The sequence below is a fragment of the Nelumbo lutea genome, chromosome 2, assembly GCF_056320005.1.
Source record: "Nelumbo lutea isolate HS-2025 chromosome 2, American lotus-T2T, whole genome shotgun sequence".
In the NCBI taxonomy this organism is placed as follows: Eukaryota; Viridiplantae; Streptophyta; class Magnoliopsida; order Proteales; family Nelumbonaceae; genus Nelumbo; species Nelumbo lutea.
Window position 1 is genome coordinate 34,842,641 of NC_142685.1, and position 21,333 is coordinate 34,863,973.

Below are 21,333 nucleotides of genomic sequence, written 5' to 3' on the forward strand. Positions count from 1 at the left end.
GGGAGAATTTAAGGACCCTGTCCCTAGTGGGGGAGGGACTGCTCGGCCCCAACCCTGCCATAAAAACTAATACATTGCCATTTGTATGTACGATATTTCCATTAGGTTCAGTTTGGAAGGAATACGAATACAAATATGTATAGTGCAAATACATATAAAATAGTACAAACTACAAGGTTTTGCATTCTACAAATACTCCTTCCAAAGTCTTATGTTTTTTTTTTTTTTGGTTTTGATAGAAAGAAAAGTAGGATATGTTCAAAATTTTGTTTTGAACTCCTCAATCTCACCCTCTCCTTAAATCTCTCATTCTTCTGTTTGAGAAACTATTCCATTCACTCTAACATTTCGAACATTTTTAATTGGGGCATTGAACTCAAGATCCAACCCTATTATGGTATGTATCCATATTTGATTGGCTTGGGTTGATAAGATACTCAAAAGAAAATAGGTTGGATTTGGTTTATATGGATTTTATATATACCTAGGATGGATATGAGTTTGGTTGTATAGATTGTTCGGGTCCTAGTACCTCTATAAATATAAAAACTTATAATATATTTATATTTTGTATATCAAATTTACCCACATATTTAGTTACATTTAAAAGTCAATTTCAGTGAAAAGTGGGATTTGTTGATATTTGAATTCCATCTAGTTAGATGCATTTGCTTGTTAAAAGGGTGGATTTAGGTTAGTATTGTTGGAGTCATCATTTTTCAAACATTATTTTGTTTTGTATTAGGGTGCAACTTGGGTTGGACCGAGTTTAGGGATGAACATGGGCTGGGCTTAGCATCTATGATAACGCCTAAAATATAAGCCCAGGCTGTGGTCACTCAGGCCAGACGGAGCCTAATTCCAGGCCTAAACATCTTATTATAAAAAATTGATTATTTAAAAAACTTAGATATATTACAAGCCCAAGTTACGCTGGGTTTTGCTAGGCTCTGGGCTTATGGCACAAAAAAATAAGGCATGACCCTCATTTAATTCTTAAACTTGCTTTGACTTGTCCATCATGGTAAAACCTGCATTTCCTTTCTAAAGTAATGGAGGCTTTGCCTATGAATCAATGAGGACAACTCTCTTTGTCTCGTGTATTGACTTGTGTGTTGATATATGTTGGCACAAGTATATATAATATTAAGTATATTTAATTTATTATATAATGCATAATATAATATATTATCATAACAAATATTATTATATAATGCATAATATAATATCATGGATATTAAATATTACGGGCGATGCTTGAAATGTTGGGCCCAAGCCCAAACTGGAATTTTGTAGGCTTGATATAGGCATGGGTGAGGCAGGGCCTGCACACAAAATCCTAGGTCTAGACCTGAAAATCGGGATAAAAAGATTGCAATCCACCTCAGAAATCTTTCAAACCAAACATAGTCTTAAAGCAAAACAAGAATACAAAGATGACTTAGTGGATTCTATGACTGGATGCAGTTCTGATTCCGACCGATCTTATGGCAGTTTGGAGTGAGAAGACAAAAATTTGTCAGACTTACTGATTGGTGTGGTAATAAAGTCTCAAGGTCGAGATAAAGGCTCAGTTTACAAATACAAATATGTATAGTAAAAAGCTTGTATTTTATATTATTTTCTTGTACTCTTTTCAAACTGAGCCAAAGATTCAAACAATGTTCGTGGAAGGGGTATAAATGTTTTGGTTTAGACTCTGTTTAGGGTTGGTTTCCTTGTTTGGGTGTGGGCTCAGGTGAAGGTTTGTTTGGATCCAAGATTTTGTAAGTGTTATTGCTGGTCTTTCCGCCTCAGGTAGAGTGGATCTTTTCCCTTTTGTGGGTGTTCTTTGGTCCCGGCCGGCCTGTGGGAGGGTTCCTTTTGCTCTCCCCGTTTTGATTTGTTGGTAGAAAGTCCATTGAGATGAGTGGGGAAACCTAAAAAGGATTGGGCTAGAAGTGAAGTTATTGTTGGAAGGAACCTAGGGTATCTCCAGAAGGTGATAAAATCAAAGTAGATTAGGATGATTTGGTCATGTGGTGCATATAGAATAACATTGACAGCACCTATAAGAAAGTTGAGAACTCAAATCAGCCCCCCACCAGATTGCTCCCACAATGTCCCACAGCACATCCCTGTTGTGTATTGTAAACATCTCCCGGTGATAACATAAAATACATGGGGCCCATAATGAGAGGTTGAACGGCTGTGTGCCCCATTTATTTTATGACTAGTGTAGGGCTTTATCATTGGTTCCACAGACTGCTGATGAACAGCTATCGTATTCAATTAATCCTAACTCAAAAAAAGACATGGGTTTGAAGAAGATCATAATTTAATAATGGATATGACATTATAAATATAATTGAATGGAGAATGTAACTGACCCCATATTGTTGGTATTTAAGGCCTTGGATGATGACAATGATGAACTAAAGATGTGTTTGGTATTCTATATCATGATTTAAATGAACTGAAAATGACGTCAAGAGTAGATTGAATTGAGATGATTTTACAACATAAATTTTAGCCCCAATAAATAAGAAAATGAGGGAAAGTAGATTAAATTGAGATGATTTGATCACATGCATATGCATATAAGATTATTTATAGCATCTCTTAGAAAAAGTTATTTGTTACAAGTTATAAGGACTAAAAGATCTAGGAATAGACTTAAAAAGATTTGGATGAAAGTAATAACAATTATTTAAGTGCCCATAATTTAATAATGAATACGATACTCAAGGAATAATGAAATAGGATTCATTTACTCGACCCAATATGGTTGATAAAGGGCTTAGATGATGATGATATAACGGATTTGAGGAAAACTACTTAAAACTCCATTGGCTTTCCTGGTATTTTAACCTATTTTGTATTTGATGTCTATAAAAACCTTCGGCCCTCACATGAAGTTTATATACAGAGGAAAAACATTGACATGATGCTTTAAATTCATGAAAACCCCATTCTTGCCCATGAAAACTTTTCCTAGGACAAAGATTTATCAAATTATCCAAAATTTGGTTCATACTACTAGAGAATAAAATCCTATTTAGGAGTCTCACTTAACACCTTGAACTTTTAGGTTGAATGGTTTGTATAGCATTCAATCCTCACTGCCATAATCTATTATCCCAGCATTGCAATTATAGAGAGGATGCATTATTCGAGTTCCGATCACCTGCCAACAAAACACATTCCTACCCTCTACCAACATAGTCTAACACCTCACATCTCATGCATGGTAGATCCCACTTTTATGATGGGCCCCAGTTTCATGATAAGACGTGTGATGAGGGGTGGAAAATTTTCACTCAACCTCTCCAATCCACTCATTTACTTGGCAGGTTGTGTGATCAATCTATCACCCAATACGCACATTTAAATGGGTTGGGTTGGGTTAGGTTGTGGATAACCATTGGGTTAACCATTATAAGTACAAGTATTAATTCCTTACCTTTTTTTTTAATTTTCTTCATTTGAATTAAATAACTTATAATTAATGCATTAATTTTCTATTAATTATTGATAAATTTAGTTTTGTCTTGAATCAACACACTTCACCCAACATAAATCCAAATCAATTTGACTTGAGTCCGAACCAGTTCAACGTGGTTTGACTCGATCTAGCATATACCAATCCGGGTCGACCCAAATCTGAAATAAACCTCAAGTAGGATGGTTCGATACTACTTGCTCTGCTTGATTTGGGTCGTCTAGTCCAACCAGTATTCACACAGCCGAACCTGACCTGATGCAAGCCGATACGAGTTGACCCAAATTCGAAACGGTTTCGGGCGAGATGCTTTGGTGTCCGCATGCTTTGCTTGATTTGGACTGTCCGCCTAACCAATATCCACACAACCCGACCCAAATTTGGGCCGACTTTATTTATTTACGTTGACCCACTTTGAGTCAACCGGTTTGGTCCCAAACCTGTGTACAAACCTAATATGGTCCAGTCTAAGTCAATCCACCATTGATTGAACCGATCTAGTTCGGTCTGGCTGGACTGATCTAGATCTAAACGGTTCAACCACCCTTGATGTGATTAGCTCGAAGATAATCCGATTAGATAGTTCAAGTTAGTCTAACCGGTTTGAACCTAAGTGGTTCGGTCAAACCCAAAATCCGAATATAGTCAAATGGCTTCGCCGCTTGTGTAAAAATAACATGCATTTAATATGACTTAAACCTTCACCACTTGTGTAAATAGTAACTACAATTACCACTAAGCTATGACCAACTTATTTGTTAAGAGAGAGTTAGTTTATTTTTTAAGTCCATAAATATAAGATTAATGGGTTTGGACGGGTTGGATTGAGTTAAAGCAGGTTTGAATTGAGTTAAAGTTAAGTAATTAATAAATAATTTATTTGATTAGCTAATTAAAGTATTACCTAATTAATTGAGTAACATAACTATCCTAATTAGTTCATTCAATTAAGTTAAATGAACTTAAATTAAGTAATGTAATTAATCAATGTTAAATTAAGTTACCCTACTTAACCTAATTAATGAAGTTAACCTTAACCCATTGGAACCATTTATGCCTTTGGGTTCTAGGTTAGTGGTTCAACCATTGGTTTGAAATTGATTCACTTTATGACATTCATCAATGTTTTAAAAATTGACCTAGAACCAGAACCGCTTTGGCCATCAGTTTCTAGGTTAGCAGTTTAACTGTTTGGTTCGAATGAATGGCCCATTCCAATTAAAAAAATCAAAAACAAAAAATAATTAAAATTAAAAAATGGCAATAAACCGTTATAAAGGTCGAACATGTCAATGGTTTGACCATCTAAGTCAATGGTTTTTGGCCAAGATATGGGTTAAGGGTGAAATGGAACCAATTGCCTTGATGGTTTTTGGGCCGAGCGGTCCGACCATCCAGGTCAATAATGGTTTGAAACCATGATATTCATCATAATAAATATAACAAAATATTTACATTATAAAAAATAGTTATCAGTGTGTGAATGGTTATCGACTTCAAACAATTCAATGATTATACGGTTTGCATCAAAAGTCTATTAACCAAAAGCAACTATATTTTACAAAATAATTGGCTCAAAACAATGTGATCAATTTTCGATTGAAAGAGGCAAGCTCAATAATCTTTGATAGGGGAGGAGCCAATTTTTTTTTATGGGGGCCAAAACCTAATTAAATGAATGGGGATGGCAGAATAAACATGGATGGGGCTTTTAGGTAGAGGTGGCAACGAATCAAGCTTTTCACGAACTATTCAAGCTCGACTCGTGTAAAGCTCGAGCTCAAGCCCAATTCTCTAACTCGATTATTAAACTAGCCGAGCTTAAGCATACCAGAGCTTGCGAACCGGCTCGAATATATATATATAATAAAAATATTATAATTCTTAATTTTTTAAATATCAAATAAAAAAATATTTATATATATAATTTTTTTATAAAATATTTTTTCTCAAAATCGAGCTCGAGCTTATGAATTTTTTACTCGAACCAAGCTCGAGCTCAAGGTTCTAGCTTGAACCGAGCTAGAGCACGGGCTCAATCCTTATAAAATAGTCTTGGGCCGAACTTGAGCATGGTATTATTCAACTCGGCTCGAATCCACCCCTATTTTTGGAGGGCTAATCATTGGGTGGGGGTGGGGGGAAAGGGCTAAAATTGTCATTTGTGTCATTTGTATCAATATAAACACTTATAGGGAAAATAGCTTATCAAACATCCTCATCCCAATAAATGTTTACAAACATAATAAGTGATTTGACAAGTGAATCATCAAACAAGTTAAGTGGTTGTTAAAATAAGTAATTCTAAAAAATACTCATACACTTTTAACAACCACTTAATCATGAAAGAGGGCTTAATTGAATTTCAGCACAAACCGTGATTGAGTTTATTCTTGCCCATGCTTACCGATAGGCTTTTACGTGACAACGGTGTTCAGCAGGGACCTCACCCTGTGTTTTAATACATGCATGTAGATGAATTGAATCATGTTGTGAAGGACAAAGTTGAAAATTTGAAACGCACACTTTACTAATCCAAGGAAAGAGTCATAATTTTCCTGGAAAATTAATGAGGGGGTGCGCTATATGTTTGTTTACTTATTTGTTAATTTTGCAGAGGATGAGGTACAGGGTCGGATCCAATTCTAGGCCGATCGAATTCGCATTACCTTTAGCAGACCAAATTTAAATTCAGAGAAACGGAGGTCTCTCTTGTTATTCGTCACCTCTTGTTATTCCTTCTCTGGTAACAGAGGTGTCTGTTTGATTCTTTCTCGAATTTTTTTTTCTTCGAAATGGATTCTGGAGACGATTTCTTCCCTTTATGATTCAAGCAAAATTCTCTCTTTCTCTCTCAATTCATTTTCTATCAAATTTTGTGATCAAGTTTGTTTATTCCTTGTTTGGATCATTGGATGTTACACAGTGAGGGGTGACGTAGAGGACGATGTCTGGAGCTTCTTGTGTCAGGCTCTCCGCTCGGATTGCGTACTGTGGACTCTTTGCTCTGTCTCTGATTGTGTCATGGATTCTTGGAGAGGTGGCTGCTCCTCCCTTGGAGAACCACCCATGTAAGCCTCTGAATTTTCGTCTACTCATTTTACCTTGTATGTTTTTTGAGATTGTACACAGTTTGTTCTGAGAAGAAATCTTCAGATTTTCGTCTACTCGGCTTTTAGAGGGTTTGGCCTTTTGGTTAACAAATTTTATTTTATTTAATTTTTTTTTTGAAACGCCCATATGCAAATAGGAATCAGGAAGCCAGGAGGTAGAGACCAAGTTACACGGGAAGAACAGGAAAGAGCATGTTTGGCAAGACACTGTTTAAAGGTCTACAAAATTTTGCTTCTATGCATAGGATGAAGTATAATTTTAGGTGTCGTTTGGAGAAATTAATTATGGAGGGTAAGTAAATAAGACAATAACTATTTTAATCATAAAAAGCCATTTATTATTATTAAAATGGACAATTTTGTCCCATTCAGAAGTGGAAAAGTTATTTATTCAATTGAAAAGTTAACATGGATATATTAGGCAATAGGAACCAAAATCCCATTGACCAATTTTTCCTTTCTCAAAATCAAAAAAAAAAAAAAAAGGCCAAAAAATGAACCTCTTGCGCATACAGACGTTATGCCATCTGACAAACTTTTTAGATGGCCAAAAGATGTAGTTTTTGGGATTTTGTCAAGGCTAAGACTGATAAATATCCCTAGTCTACCATGGCCTATCACCAGGCTGTTAACAAAATTACAAAAAGATTAATTTTAGGCACAGAAAGAATGAATGATTTCATTTGAAGCTTCCTGATTTTTGACCATTATGGGGGGATTTTGCAGCATTTTTGTGACATGGGACTTTGGGGCTTCTTGCCTTTGTTGTCAAATGAAAAAGAGCAGTTTTTTATCAAGTCGTCCTTGAATGATTTCCAAAGTGACTTGCCAAACAGGAACATTATGAGTTTGTTAGAAAAACTTTAAAATCTGTTGATGTTTAAAAATGTTATACGTACGTTTTACCTTTTTTTTTTTTTTTTTTTCTTTCCCAATTGCCTGTGCAGGGATCGATCATAATTTCCAACAAACTCCAAACAAGGAATGGTTTGAAACAGATGCAGTGCTACGGGTGAGCTTAGGGAACTTCCTGTTCTTCACCATCCTAGCTGTTCTGATGATAGGAATCAAGGATGAGGACTCTCGTGATCGCTTGCACCATGGTGGATGGATGACAAAAATTGTTAGCTGGTGTCTTGTAGTAATTTTTATGTTTTTCCTACCGATTGGAATTGTCAACTTTTATGGCAAGTAGTTTATAGTAGTATACAATTGCTTATATATCGGGTCAAAGCTATTTATTTAAAAAAATTGATAAAAGAATTTAAAATTTTAATTTTATATGAGTTTTGTGTATACAATTACTTATATATACAATAACTAAATAAATTAGTATAATAAAATAAAAAAAAACTATTTATTTTATTAATATATTATATATTATATATTATTATATAATTATAATTTATATAATATTATATAAATATAATATATATATATATATATATATATATATATATATATATGGGCCATACCACAGGGCCATGCTACGTTGGGCTGCAAGCGGCACGACTCACTTGGTCATGCCGTGTTGTGCCGGCCCGTGGACCTAAAACCCCAGGCCTAGCACGACCCGCATGATCGTGTCGGGCTAGTCCAAGTTAGTGTCGAGCTGTGCCGGGCCATAGGCGGCACAACCCGATTTACACCTCTAGCCTAACCCCCCTATAAACCGCATCTTGCCCATGAATTTGACATCAACCCATAGGTAGGATTCAGTCCACTCCTAGAAATCTTAGCTCCACCCTAGGGTTGAACTAAACCATAAAAACCCCTTTTAAATTTTGGATTTCATTTTACACATTAATAAACATGATTGTTATTTATAACACTTATGCTTGTTTAATATGTTTAATGTATAATATTAGAGATGTAATCAAAATTACTTTATAAGTTTTTGTACCTTTTGTATCTATGACATTCCCATTTGACCCAAAAGGTTGAAACCTGCCACCTACATTGCAAAATGCTAATTTACAACCAATTTTAAATATTTATACTCTAATTCCATCATTAATAAATGTACTTCTTGTTTATCATACTTGTTTTTATTTAAAGCACCCAAAATTTTCATAAAATTTCTGTCTTATGTATTTTTTCTATTTTTATCTATTTTTAAGTTTTTATTATTTGATTATGGCATATGTTGACTCATTTGACCCAAATGGTTGGATTAGGTTAATATTTTTATTAGTTAATTTTAATTTATTATTTTATTAATCTTATTTAATAATTAATAATTCACTAATGAGTCATGGTTTAATATTAACTCTTAAAAATACTAAAAGGGAAGTGTTTTTTTTTCTTTTAAACAAGTTTCCCCCTCCTTTTCCACTTGTTTTCCACTAATATGGTGGGATTTCACATCCAAAACATTTGAGATGTGTAATCCCAATTTTTCCCATCCCATCTTATGACATCTCACAAACCAAACATGTGAAAGAGAAGAATATTCGAGAATATTCTATTTTTTCCTTCGGAGCCTTAATCTCTAACTTGGCTAACTTGGAACTTGGAAGCATTAAACTGGAACTAAGGTTTAACATTTAAAAGTTTTATGCCGTCTACCTAAAATGTTATGTCCCTTAAAAACAAATGTCACTTTGTATGAGCAACACACAAAAGGGCCACCATAGTTTACTACATTCTACGTCTAAAACACTGTGCCAATCTATGTCTATAATAATAATAATAATAATAATAATAATATATCTATATCTATATCTATATATATATATATATAACAATATTATAAACGTGTGAATAGATCCCTGTGGCTTTTGAACTTTTTCTTGGCTAAAATAGCCCTCTTGAATTGGTCACACTCTATTGTAAGGGTAAAAATTGCAACTTCAATACCACTCTTCATTTCATTATATTCCCTTTCATTAACTCCCATATATAAGATATTAACTCTCATTCACTCTTATTGAATCGTATCTTGTTTTTTATTATTAGTTCCACAAATTAAATTATGAACAGAAATTTTAATAATATAGAAGCCTTTTTAAAATCAATCTAAAAACCAAATTGTTTCTTTAGGTGATGAGTCAGACCATCTTGGTTAAACATGTCTAAGTCATGATGCCATAGTTACATATTAAACTTAAAAATAGACAATAATATAGAAAATAAAGATTTTTTTTTTTGAAATCTTTGTTTAGCTCTTAGAGAGTTAAGCTTTTTGTGTCCCATTCATAGGATTTCTTTGGATATTAATAACATTGCATGGTGACTGCCCTTCATTGAGAGATTATTTGGGATAATTAAAAAATATTAAAATAAATATAAAAAATAAAAATTATTTTTTAATGATGAAAATAAAATACAAAAGTAAGGAAAAAATACAATTAATATCAAACCCATGACCTCGTAATCAGGTCAAATGGTTAAATGTTTTGATTAGCTAAGTCACCATATTGACAAAGTCAATAATTTTTTATAGCCATGCAATTTGGTGGTAAATGGGCCCAAAATCCTGGTCGAGAGATGATTCAACCATTCTCATCAGTTACTTTGACCTCAAGATGTATAAAAAACATAAAATGACACTACTTTAAAAATTGATTGAAACCACATTTACCTCTTAGCCAAACAAGTTAACTTATGATGTCATAAATTAAAGAATAAAAATAAAAAATATATATTATAAAATTTATAAAAAAATTGAGCATGTCTTTAATATTATATTTGTCATATTAAACAGAAAATTGCTTGGCAAAAGAGAATTATTATTATTAATGATAGAAATGGCCAAAATACAAATAAAAAAGAAAATAAATATCTTATTTATAGCATGCTAGTCTAATTAAATAGGCCATAGGTTCAACTTGTAAGGTCATGTGGTTGATGGCCAAGTCAATATGTTTCACAACAAAGTGGATTAAGCCAAAATATATTCAAAATTTTGATCGAGTGACCAATTAATCAATCCAAATGTCGAATTCATCCTCAAATTGAAAACATTGATATAAACTACAGTTAAGAAGTTTTTTTTTTTTTTTTTTTTAATGAGACTACTTACACAAGCGGGATTCAATCACAAGTCTTCTTTACAAGCAGCTGAAAATCTTATTACCAACAAAGCAGTTGGCATAGGTAGGTATATTTAAATCGAATGGAAACTTATCTATTTATGTTTATCAAGAAAAACGTTTACACTTCTTGAATAATTTTGAATATCAAATAGAAGTTTCTATTCAGAATAATTGGGATAATGCTTAGTTGAGTTGAGTTGAGTAATTATATTCCACCCTGAAATTCCTTTGGAGTAACGTGAAAGTTCATCTTTTTTTCTTTTTTTGTGTCTTCTTATCAGTTGATGTAGTTTCTTTGAATTCTTTTTCTCGTAGGAGTAAGCTGAGAATTTAATTTTGTAAATGCAGAGACTGTATCAAAATTTGGATCCGGATTGTTTCTTCTGGTTCAAGTGGTTATGTTGTTGGATTTTGTTCATGGATGGAATGACAGATGGGTCAGAAAGGATGAACAATTTTGGTTGTTCTTGCAACTTCTCAGCTTCATCACATGTTAATGGTGGTCTCTAGGTTTTCATCCTTTGCGTATTTCTAGGGGACTCTTTGATGTGTCTGAGAAATTTGGTGTTTATGTGGGTGCAGGTATATAGCTTTGTTTGTTGTTTCACTTGCTTGCTACGTGGCAACATTTTCCTTCTCGGGTCTGCTTTTTCATTGGTTCACTCCATCCGGACATGACTGTGGGCTCAACACTTTCTTTATTGTTATTACCCTGATTTTTGTGTTTGTCTTTGCAATTGTTGCACTCCATCCTGCGGTAATGATTCCCCTTTTTCTTTTTCATTGCTTTTTAAGAATAAAAATTGTCATTGAAATACAAATTCATATTAAGACATTTTGACTCACTTTGAAAGAGTACAAATATAAATATAGAGTGTAAATGCATATAAAAGCGTTTTACGTGTTTGTATTTGCACTCCTTCCAAATGGAGCCTTTAATATTGCCTGGGCTACTGGTTCAAAGCTAGTCCTATGAAAAACAAATATAAAATGATATAATTCCACATGACTCCACTATAGATAGAGTCATGTGTAATTATAGATGGATCAGGTGTCCCATAGTTGGGGCTATCATTGGATCATATATTGGTCCACCCAATCTGATCCAACATGAATCCATTATATATGGATCAGGTTTGACCCAATCAGATATATATATTAAACTGGAGTACAGGTCCAACAAAATGTTTTTTTTTTTTTGACTGTCGGACATGATCAAATTGATTTTAATTTAGATTTCGTCTTTATGTTTTGTTAATGGGTTGGATATATAATGGTTCAACCTGACCTATCCAATATAAACTAATCTATTACAGATGCACAAGGTCTAATCTAATACAATAAATACTTTGGACCAGACCAATCCAAAGCAATATGTCTAATTTGGTTGGTTTTGATTTGGATGATGTCCAAATACCTTACCTATATCAAATATAAAAAACACCTTAGAGTAAAAAAAGGGAGAATGTCTATATCAAAATTCACGGGCAGAATGTGGTTTATAGGAGAATAGAGGGCTAATAGTAAGGGGGTTGGAATTCAGAATTCTGCATGGGATGTATCCATATTTCTCCGTAAAAAAAAGGCTATTACCTAATATTGATGCAAACCATTTGATGGTCTTGTGAGAGAGAGGACTAGATAAATGACTGCTTTTACACTTTGAACTCATTTTCTCATGCTTGTCGGTCCAAGATTTTTTATAAACACAGCAAGCAATGATCCCTGCTTAACACCTGGATTGCATGCAAGCCTACTCTGTGTAATAGTTTTAATTGTCTAATTGTGATTTCATCACCATATGCAACTAAGCTAAATCCAGCACAACTTGGGATGGGTTCAGCCTTGGAAGTATTCTCACTCATGTTTATTACTTATGTTTTGTTTTAACTTTATAGTAAAATTATTAAAAACTGTAATTGTATCAAGGAGAACCCCGATTTCCTACTCACTTTCTCTACCCATGTGTGGCTGCAATACAAGGCAGGTAGAGAGTTGTGGGTAAGAAATCTAGATTGCAACACTCGAACTATTTTTAATTAATTGGTACGCTCATAAAATCTTTTTCCAGTCTCTTACCAGGTTTCTACGTTAACTCCATGTACATCAAGGTGCCTTACATCTTTCTTTGGTAATGATATTTGTTGAACATTTTTTGTGGGTCTCCAAGAGCCCCTGAATTGGAAGATACAAGTAGTTAAATTAGTAAAATCTCCTACTAACAAATCATCATTGAAGGAATGTTTGATAAAGTAAGGCCATGTGAAATTGTTCTCTTCTCTACTTTTGTTGTAATACCAGAAAACATGTCTAGGGTCACCATAGCTTCATTAGACACACCCCACAATCAAGATAGCTAGATTTGTCCATTCAACATCCAACAATCCTTGTTCATTGTCTCAAATATTTCACTCCAATTTTGTAGAATATACACCCTCTAATGGAATATTATGTTCTTTCAAAATACGGCTTCTATATTAATAGTAGTGGAATGAGTTTTAGGGTCTGTTTGGTTTGTAGTTGGAATCAAAATCCTTTGGAATCGGAAATAAAATGGTCTATTCCCATAATCTGTTTGGTTCAAATAGGAATGAGAATGGGATTGGAATCATCATGAATGAGTTTTCATTCCCAAGGGAGAGTCAGGGAATGACCATTCCCTCAAATGGGGGAATGTCATCTCAGCAAGAATGGGAATGGGCTACCAATTCTGCCCAACCAAACAGTTGGAATTGGAATAGTCCATTCTGATTCCGATTCCAGACCCCTATTCCCATAAACCAAACAAAGCCTTAGTTTTTCTTCACTTGTACAGTTAGAAGAAGTGATCTATTACTACTTGGGTAGAAGTAGTAATAAATAATTTAAGCATTTATAACTTAACAATAGATATGACATTAAATAGAACTAGGGGTGTCAATGGACCAGGATTAGGTTGGACCATATCCGAATCAAAACCAATTTGAATGGGTTGGACAGTCCAATAATATTGAACTGGATCAGTGGAGTCCAAAAAATTTATGAGGTTGAATCAGACCTAATCCATCTGTAATGAATTCATTTGGATCAGATCTATTTGGATCAATATCTGATATATTGATATACTAACTAGAATAAATTGACCAAATAAGATTCATATAGCCGACCCCATATACTTAGGATAAGGCATGTATGATGATAAGTGAGTTGTTATGATGCAGAAAGCACCTGAGTACTATCTGCATGCACATGGCTGATTCAACAAGTATAGTTTTATACTGTATTTTCTCATGGTTTCATTGATTAAAAAATAGGTTGGCGGCAGCATTTTTCCAGCTTCAGCTATATCATTGTACTGCGCATACCTCTGCTACAGTGGGCTTGCCAGTGAACCAAGAGATTATGAGTGCAATGGCTTGCACCAACACTCCAAAACCGTTCCTACTGGAACAATTATTTTGGGGCTGCTTACTACTGTTGTCTCTGTTGTTTACTCTGCTGTACGTGTTGGCTCATCTACATCACTGTTCTCGGAATCAACTTTATCTCGTGTAGGTCAGTATTATAGAGTGAGAAAGGTTTTTGGTTCTGTTTCTTTTTCGGTAAGTTATTTATCCAAGTAAATGCATTTATCTGGATAAGTGTTTCTTAGAAAAGATTTATTCAAGTAAGTATATTTACCTATGTTCTTTTATTTCCCAGGTAAATAAAGTAATGACCATTTTAACTATAAAAAAATCATTATTAAAAGGGGTATTTTTGTTCCATTCAAGTATTAGTGACTTTCCCCATGTGGGAAAGTTATTTACCTGCTCAGGTAAATGATACCCAAGAAAATAAACTTTCCCTAATACCCACATACATCTAAAAATGAACAGGGGTTCTCTTGGTCAATGGGAAACAAAATTCCATTGACCAACTTTGTCTCCTCTCAAAATCCAAAAGAATAACACCCCCTTTATGTTAAATAATGAAAACCCAATCAGGGACCTTTGCTGTTAAGTTGAATGGTTTATTGAGATTGTTTCAGAGTCCTTTTGACCAAGTGGTCTAGTGTTCAGTCTTTACCATCTGGCCCTATTTGTTTGTCTGTATTTAGTTGTGTGTGTGTTGGGGGGGGGGGGGGGGTAAGTTGGTCAACTGGTAAATTGATCACAATTCTCATTTTCATTTGTCACTATATTGGGTCCAAAGGTAACCAAAGATTCCAGAGAGTATCAGTTACTTGGGTAACTAATACCCTCCTACGAGGTGGATAAACAATTTACCCATAAACCGTTAGCACTCTCTCCCACCCACCTCTCTCTTTATCTGGATAACTTTTACCACACTAGAATGCAAGAACCTCACTTATTCAGACAAGTTTTACCTAGGAAAAAGGGATGGCAATGGGGTGGATTTGGAGAGGGTTTTGTAAATTCTAGACCCTACCCGCCCTCCCTATACCCCTTAACCCATATCTGCCTCAAAACCTATATCGGGTTGGATTTTGAGAATCCAAACCCTCCCTGTATATGAAAATAAAAAACACTCCCCAACCCTACCCTCCCCGCATTTAAGGGTAGAGGCAGGTTGGGTTAGAACCCACATCATTTTCTATTATTTCTTGTCATGTATAAGCAATAAATAAGTAAAATAACACAAATAAGCAAAAAATTTCTAATTATTTAATTAAGACATATAAAAAATAAATAAACTATCAATTATCCTTCAAATAAAATTAAAAATATTATTATATTCAACACTTAGTACATAAAATTGATATGCTTTCTAACAATATGTGTGGGTCGGGGAGGTCAAGTTTAGCCTAATACAGTACCCTACCGCTACCCATATAGGTTGTAGAATCCCAAAACCTGTCTTTCAAGCCATAAAACCTACTCCATTGGAGAGGGTAGGGGTGGGTTCGCACTGAATAGGGTAGAGTTGTAGAAATTTTCATCTCTACTGGGAAACACTTGCCCACGTAAACTTATCTACCCAAATAAGTAAAAATGAACAAGACCTCCATTATAATTAACTAATTTCAGTACAAGGTATAGATGGACCTATATTTATTTACACTTAAAGTCCATGGGCTTTTGTATGGGGAACATGTTAGACAATACAAGGCTATTCATCAGGGATTTCACACACAACTATCTTTTCTTTTCTTTTTTTCCTAACATAATTTTCACATTGTTGTTTACCTGGTAAAGGTGAAGAGAAGCATTTGCTTCCCTTGAACAAGACTGATGAGGAGAAAGAAGAGGAAGATGAAAGTAGACCAGCCACATACTCGTATGCCTTCTTCCATGTCATCTTCTCGCTTGCTAGTATGTATTCTGCAATGCTTCTAACAGGCTGGTCAACCTCAGTAGGAGAGATTGGTAAACTGGTAGATGTGGGGTGGCCATCTGTGTGGGTCCGGATTGTGACAGGTTGGGCCACTGCAGCTGTTTACATCTGGTCTCTGGTTGCTCCCCTTTTGTTCCCAGATAGGGAGTTCTAGTTCTGAGTGTATCCCCATCGATTCATTGGTACTCTGCTGCTGCTCGTGAACATGTTTTGAAACCAATCTTCGGCATCTTAAAAGGGGCTTTCGTGGATATGTACCATTTTGTGTTTTAAAATAAAAATAATTGCTCTCAGTAAAATTATATTGTTTTTTTGAAATTATCGAAAAAAAATTAAAGAATTGATAGGTGTTGGTTCACTGCCGAGCACTTTTAACCATCCAAAATCATATACATTAGTTTTGCTTGATATTATGGGTGAGCAAATGGATACGTCATACCGAGAGCAGAATGAAACCGACTTTGAATTGGCCTTAAATCGACCGATCATACCTGGTGGTATGATTTGGTTTCAAATTTAAATTATAATGATAAGTTTTGAATTATATATTATCATTATTATAATTTAAAAAAAAAATCAAATTTAAAAAACACGACCCGTTTTTCTTTAGGTGGTGAGTAAAGAAAGTTCAATTTGAAAAGAGTATATATACAAATATATACAGTGCAAAACCTTATATTTTGTATATATTTATACTGTACATATTTGCATTTATTTGCATTTATACTCTTCCTAAACTGAACCGAAGAACAGATTCATGGATAGACCCTAAAACCACCAAGACCAAAACCTGAAACCGGTCCCTAGCTTCCTGGAACCGTATAGAACTGACCTATTTTCACCCATACATAACACCCATTAGGCTACCATTAGTGATTTAGTGCTTTCTCTGAAAATTAGGCTACCATTAATACTTATTGTTATTATTTAAAATTGTTAGTTGTCACTAATTCCTTATATTCAGCGTCAACCTCAAAAGCCGACTTAAGATAACCATTGAACTATAGCAGACCTACGGAGAAATTTGAATCATTTAGGTGTTTAGTACCATGATGGTATTTTAAGCCTCAAGGGCTATTTGATAACAACAAAGGCTATTTGATACCATGATGACTTATTGTTTTGTCTTTATAATAAAATATTTAATTAAGGATATTGTATTCTTCCAACTTCACCCTCAGCTATTAGAAATCTTACTGTCTCCTTAAAACTTATTCACTAAAAGGCAAAATATTAAGTTTTTCGATTCAACCATTTCAGGTGTTATTAAATTGCCCCTTAGGATGTGTTTGGTTGCAATGCAAATAAATTTGCATTGATGCAAAACTATGGCAGTGCAAATGATTTGAGTGTAAATTCTGACTTATTTTTGTTTCAAATGTTAGCTTATTTTGTTTGATTGCAATATAAATGAAGTAAATTAAGACATGAAGCAGAGTGAAGTAAAATCCAAAACAAAATTAAATAAGAATTTTCCTTTTTTACATTTGCACTTCCATGCATTTGTACTAGTGCTAATAAATTTACACTACAATCAAAAACAGCCTTAATATTTGTATCTCAACTATTCATTGGAAATTAAGAAAGTAAAGTATTTTGACACACAGCACAATGTCAAGTTATTTATTATATTTTAGGTAAATTGGTGAAAGCTCCCCTGAAGTTTTTGACACAGTTGCAAGTGACCCCTTTTGTTAGAATCCGCTAACAAGAATGAGCCATGAAAGAATACACCATCATGACCCTGATACAGCAAGACTGTAACATGAACATATCTGTAATTTTATCTACACTAAACAAGGATTGGAAAGAAATTAAAACAGTAATTATACAACAAGTGTACAGTAGTAACTCCTTCCTCAGAATCTCCTGTGGTGTCTAATGAAGTTTGTTGTGTTCATTGCAATTGCAGAAGAGCATAATTTTGCTCCAGTCAAGAAAAGAGCTGTCAAAACCAAAAGGAGAGTTTTCCATTGTCTTCCAGACACTAGAATGGCCAATGCTGTTGAAGCCATAGCCATGATAATGAGGGCAGTTTTCCAAGCCTGGAAAGCTCGGATGACACTTCTGCATCCCTTGCAATGCACCACATGACGGAAATATCGATTTGCCAGGTTGGGAGAATGAACTGTTCCGAGACCCCCCTTGGCCGGTAAGGATGCTGATAATCCAGCAACCAGCCCGGCCGGCGCATGTTCCACCACTGCAGGCTCTTTAGGTAGTGAGATTGTGCTATGACCAAAATGATAAGGCATCCCATGCCCAACTTTATCCATCCATTTCCTATACTCCGAAACCCAAGTATCAGAGGACTTCAAGTTAAGATACAGCTCCTTTGTTGGAACCTTTTCCCTCATTAGGACCTCATTCTGTGATGAGAGGAACCCCATGTCTTGCTCGAAAACCTTACCTGCATTCTGGTGGAAATACCACTTTGGAAACAATTTTGCTAGGAAGGATCTTCTAGTGGCCCCAAACCTTACAATGAGCATAGACTTCCCTTGTCCTGTTGGTCGACAAAGGAAGAGAGCAGAGAAATAGTCTTTCTCACCATTCTTGCCAACAATCTCACGGTTGTTTTGAAGAACACATGGTGCACTGAATTGTAGAAAGTTTGGGGTCCCCTGATCCCTTTCTTTACCCCATTGGCCTGCAAATCCCCTATCACTCCGTTCAGTAACCTTGAAAAGTAATGGCTGGGCATCTTCTCTCTTTGCAGTCCAATCGGTTCGATCATGTGAGATTGGGATATGGGCAGGGTCCATGAGGTTCTCAAGGAGTATTGAGTGATCATAAGGAAGCTCATGTGTGGTGGAGACATCTTGGAATCCTGGCCTAGCATAGTGCTCAAACCATGGCAGTTTGGCAGGGTCAGGTGGGTTCTTGTCTGACATCCATGCCCACACAACTCCTTGAGAGTCTCTCACCTCATAAGTCTTGAGACAAGCAGATTGAGGAATTCTTGCACCTGCTGGAAGCTGGAGAAGAAATAGTTGTGTTCCCAAAAAGTGGGTTTAAAGTTTAATTGCTCTCCTTTCCAAAAATTAATGAAATGAGAGAATAGCATACAAGAAGAAATAAAGACAGACCTGAGGTATCTTTACACATTTACCATCACCTTCAAATTGCCAACCATGGTAGAGGCATTCCAATTTCCCATCAATCAGTTGACCTTCAGAAAGTTTTGCCAATCTGAATATTCAATATTTAAAGACATTCAGTACCCAAAACTCATAAGATCATGGCGTTAGAATTTGGAGCTTCTGAAGTGATACATTAAGAGTGCAAATACAAAGGTTTAGAAATACGATATACATGGGTTTTTGCATTGAACATATTTGTATTTGCACTCTTCCCAAACAGAGCATCAGATACTAAACGAGCCAAACCAACTGGGAAGAACTCCCAAATGTTGATTATACACTCTCAATTTCTAACTAGACTACCTCAGAATCACTCAAATAGAAGCAACCCAGTTCATCATTTGTTGCCCAAATGACAAATTTAACAAAAAACTATCGAACTCCGACTGATGAGAAGGAAAAATAAAACAGAGAATCAAAAGTCTGGGTTGATTACCTATGAGGGCATCGGTCTTCGTAGCATCGAAGAATGCCATTCCCGTCCTTATACAATACGACCTGCTTGTCAAAGACAGTGAGACCAAGAGGAGCATCATCTGGGACATTCTGTGTGAGATAGAGCGGATACCACTCTTCTCTCCAGTCATAATCAACAGAAACCCCTTGTACCTTATCTTCCTCCCCAAATCTAGGCCCCAGAAGAACCTCGTCATCTTCTGTTCCACCACTCTCTTTTTCACCAACAGACACCGCCCCTCCAACCTCTGACACTGCGGAAGACTTGATCAAACCTCTCCTTCCTTGCTTCAATCTTTTTGGGTTTGTATGAGAAGATAAGAACAGGCGTTCAACGGCAGTAACCGTTTTTGCTGTTGCCCTCTTCGTTGCAGTGGTGAGATTCTGAGGGAGAGGCGACAGGGGAGGAGCTCTAGACAGGAAACTGTCAGATACAAAGGGTTGCAGGAGGGCCATCTTGTGTTGAAGAAGAAGTGAAAAGAAGTTATAAAGTAGTAGTAATGGAGGGAGAGGTGGAATGTTGAAGCGGAGAAGAGTTCTCACGTTGCATCACTTCCGACCACACAATTTATACTCAGAAGCCAGAGCTGGTTCCGAATCTGCTGTACACGTACAGCTATTGACTTTGCTGATAGACCCAACGAATGACCGCCACTTCTCATGTGTGGAATACCCTGCCGACGTTAGTAATGGGTAGACCTGTTAATCGGCCGGGCCGGTCCGGGTTTGGTATATGTATCAACAAAATACACTCAGGCCCTAGCCCGAGCCCGGCCCAACCATCGGGCCTAGGTCTGGAGCTTGAGCCCGGCCTTCATATAAAATTGAAGTTCGGGCCTAAAACCGAATTTAGCCAAATTTTTTTATTCAATAAAAAGTGCTATATTTATATTAAAAACTTTCAAAACTCAAAAATAATAAACATTTTAATATTACTTGGAGAAAAAGAGAAGAACAAAGCAAAAATATTGTGCATGGTTTTTAAAAACAAATCGGTGACCGAACTGGTCAGGGGTCCGGTTACCGGTTTGAACGGTTTGATCGTTCGACTTGAACAGTCAACCCGTTCTAATGAAAAAATAAAAATAAATAAAATTTAAAAAATGGTCAAAACCGTTTGAATGGTTCGAACGGTTAACCGGCCGGTTCAGCTGTTTGTTGACCAAAATCAATGGTTTTAGAGGAAAAAGTGGTTTTGGAGGAAAACAGAACCGGTCAAGTCACTGGTTCCCAATTTTTCTGGTTCGACCGTCCAATCAAATTGGATTTTGAAAATAGTATATATATATATATATATATATATATTTATTTATTAAATAAAATATTTTTTTATTATTTAATATATAGTATCAAATCGGACTTGGGCTTGAGCTCAAGCCGAGCTTTTTTATAAAGCCTAAGCTCGGTCCAGTGCTTTAGGCCCATGACTTAGCCCGCAGGCTTAAAATTATAACCAAATCTGACTTATAATGGGCCAGGCCGGGCTAGCCCGTTGGTTACCCTACCCATAAACAAGTCTAATAACGGGTATTATTTACTTTTCTTTTTTTTTTTTTCTCTTCCTAATCATGCATCTTTCTTCCCCAAACTCTAACCCACTTGTTTTCTTGCCATATCCGAAGCCATGACCTCATGTTTAACTTACTTCTCTACTTAATCTGTTTATTTGGCCTGTCATTCAGGCAAAAGCTTTTCTTCTGCTTGTTTACACATGGAACGTAAATAAAAAAGAAAAGTTGATATATATATTAATCATGCCCAGTGACCAATTGTTCAAGTAAAAGTCT

At 35.4% G+C, this 21,333-nt stretch overlaps 2 protein-coding genes across 2 annotated transcripts; one reads left to right on the plus strand and one right to left on the minus strand.

The window, feature by feature from the left end:
* The first annotated feature begins 5,872 nt into the window (after positions 1-5,872).
* On the plus strand, positions 5,873-16,153 carry LOC148869795 (uncharacterized). Its single transcript, XM_088973522.1, has 7 exons — positions 5,873-6,236; positions 6,408-6,552; positions 7,542-7,781; positions 10,980-11,091; positions 11,214-11,388; positions 13,925-14,165; positions 15,809-16,153. The coding sequence occupies exons 2-7, from the start codon at positions 6,429-6,431 to the stop codon at positions 16,099-16,101; spliced, it is 1,185 nt and encodes a 394-aa protein (XP_088829648.1). The 5' UTR covers positions 5,873-6,236; positions 6,408-6,428; the 3' UTR covers positions 16,102-16,153.
* Positions 16,154-17,541: 1,388 nt separating this feature from the next.
* LOC148869796 (protein TIC 55, chloroplastic-like) lies at positions 17,542-20,192 on the minus strand. The gene is made up of 3 exons (XM_088973895.1): positions 19,527-20,192; positions 19,037-19,139; positions 17,542-18,925 (listed from the first exon to the last, which is right to left on the minus strand). Exons 1-3 carry the CDS (start codon positions 20,000-20,002, stop codon positions 17,807-17,809), a joined length of 1,698 nt encoding a protein of 565 aa, XP_088830021.1. The 5' UTR covers positions 20,003-20,192; the 3' UTR covers positions 17,542-17,806.
* Positions 20,193-21,333: the final 1,141 nt, after the last annotated feature.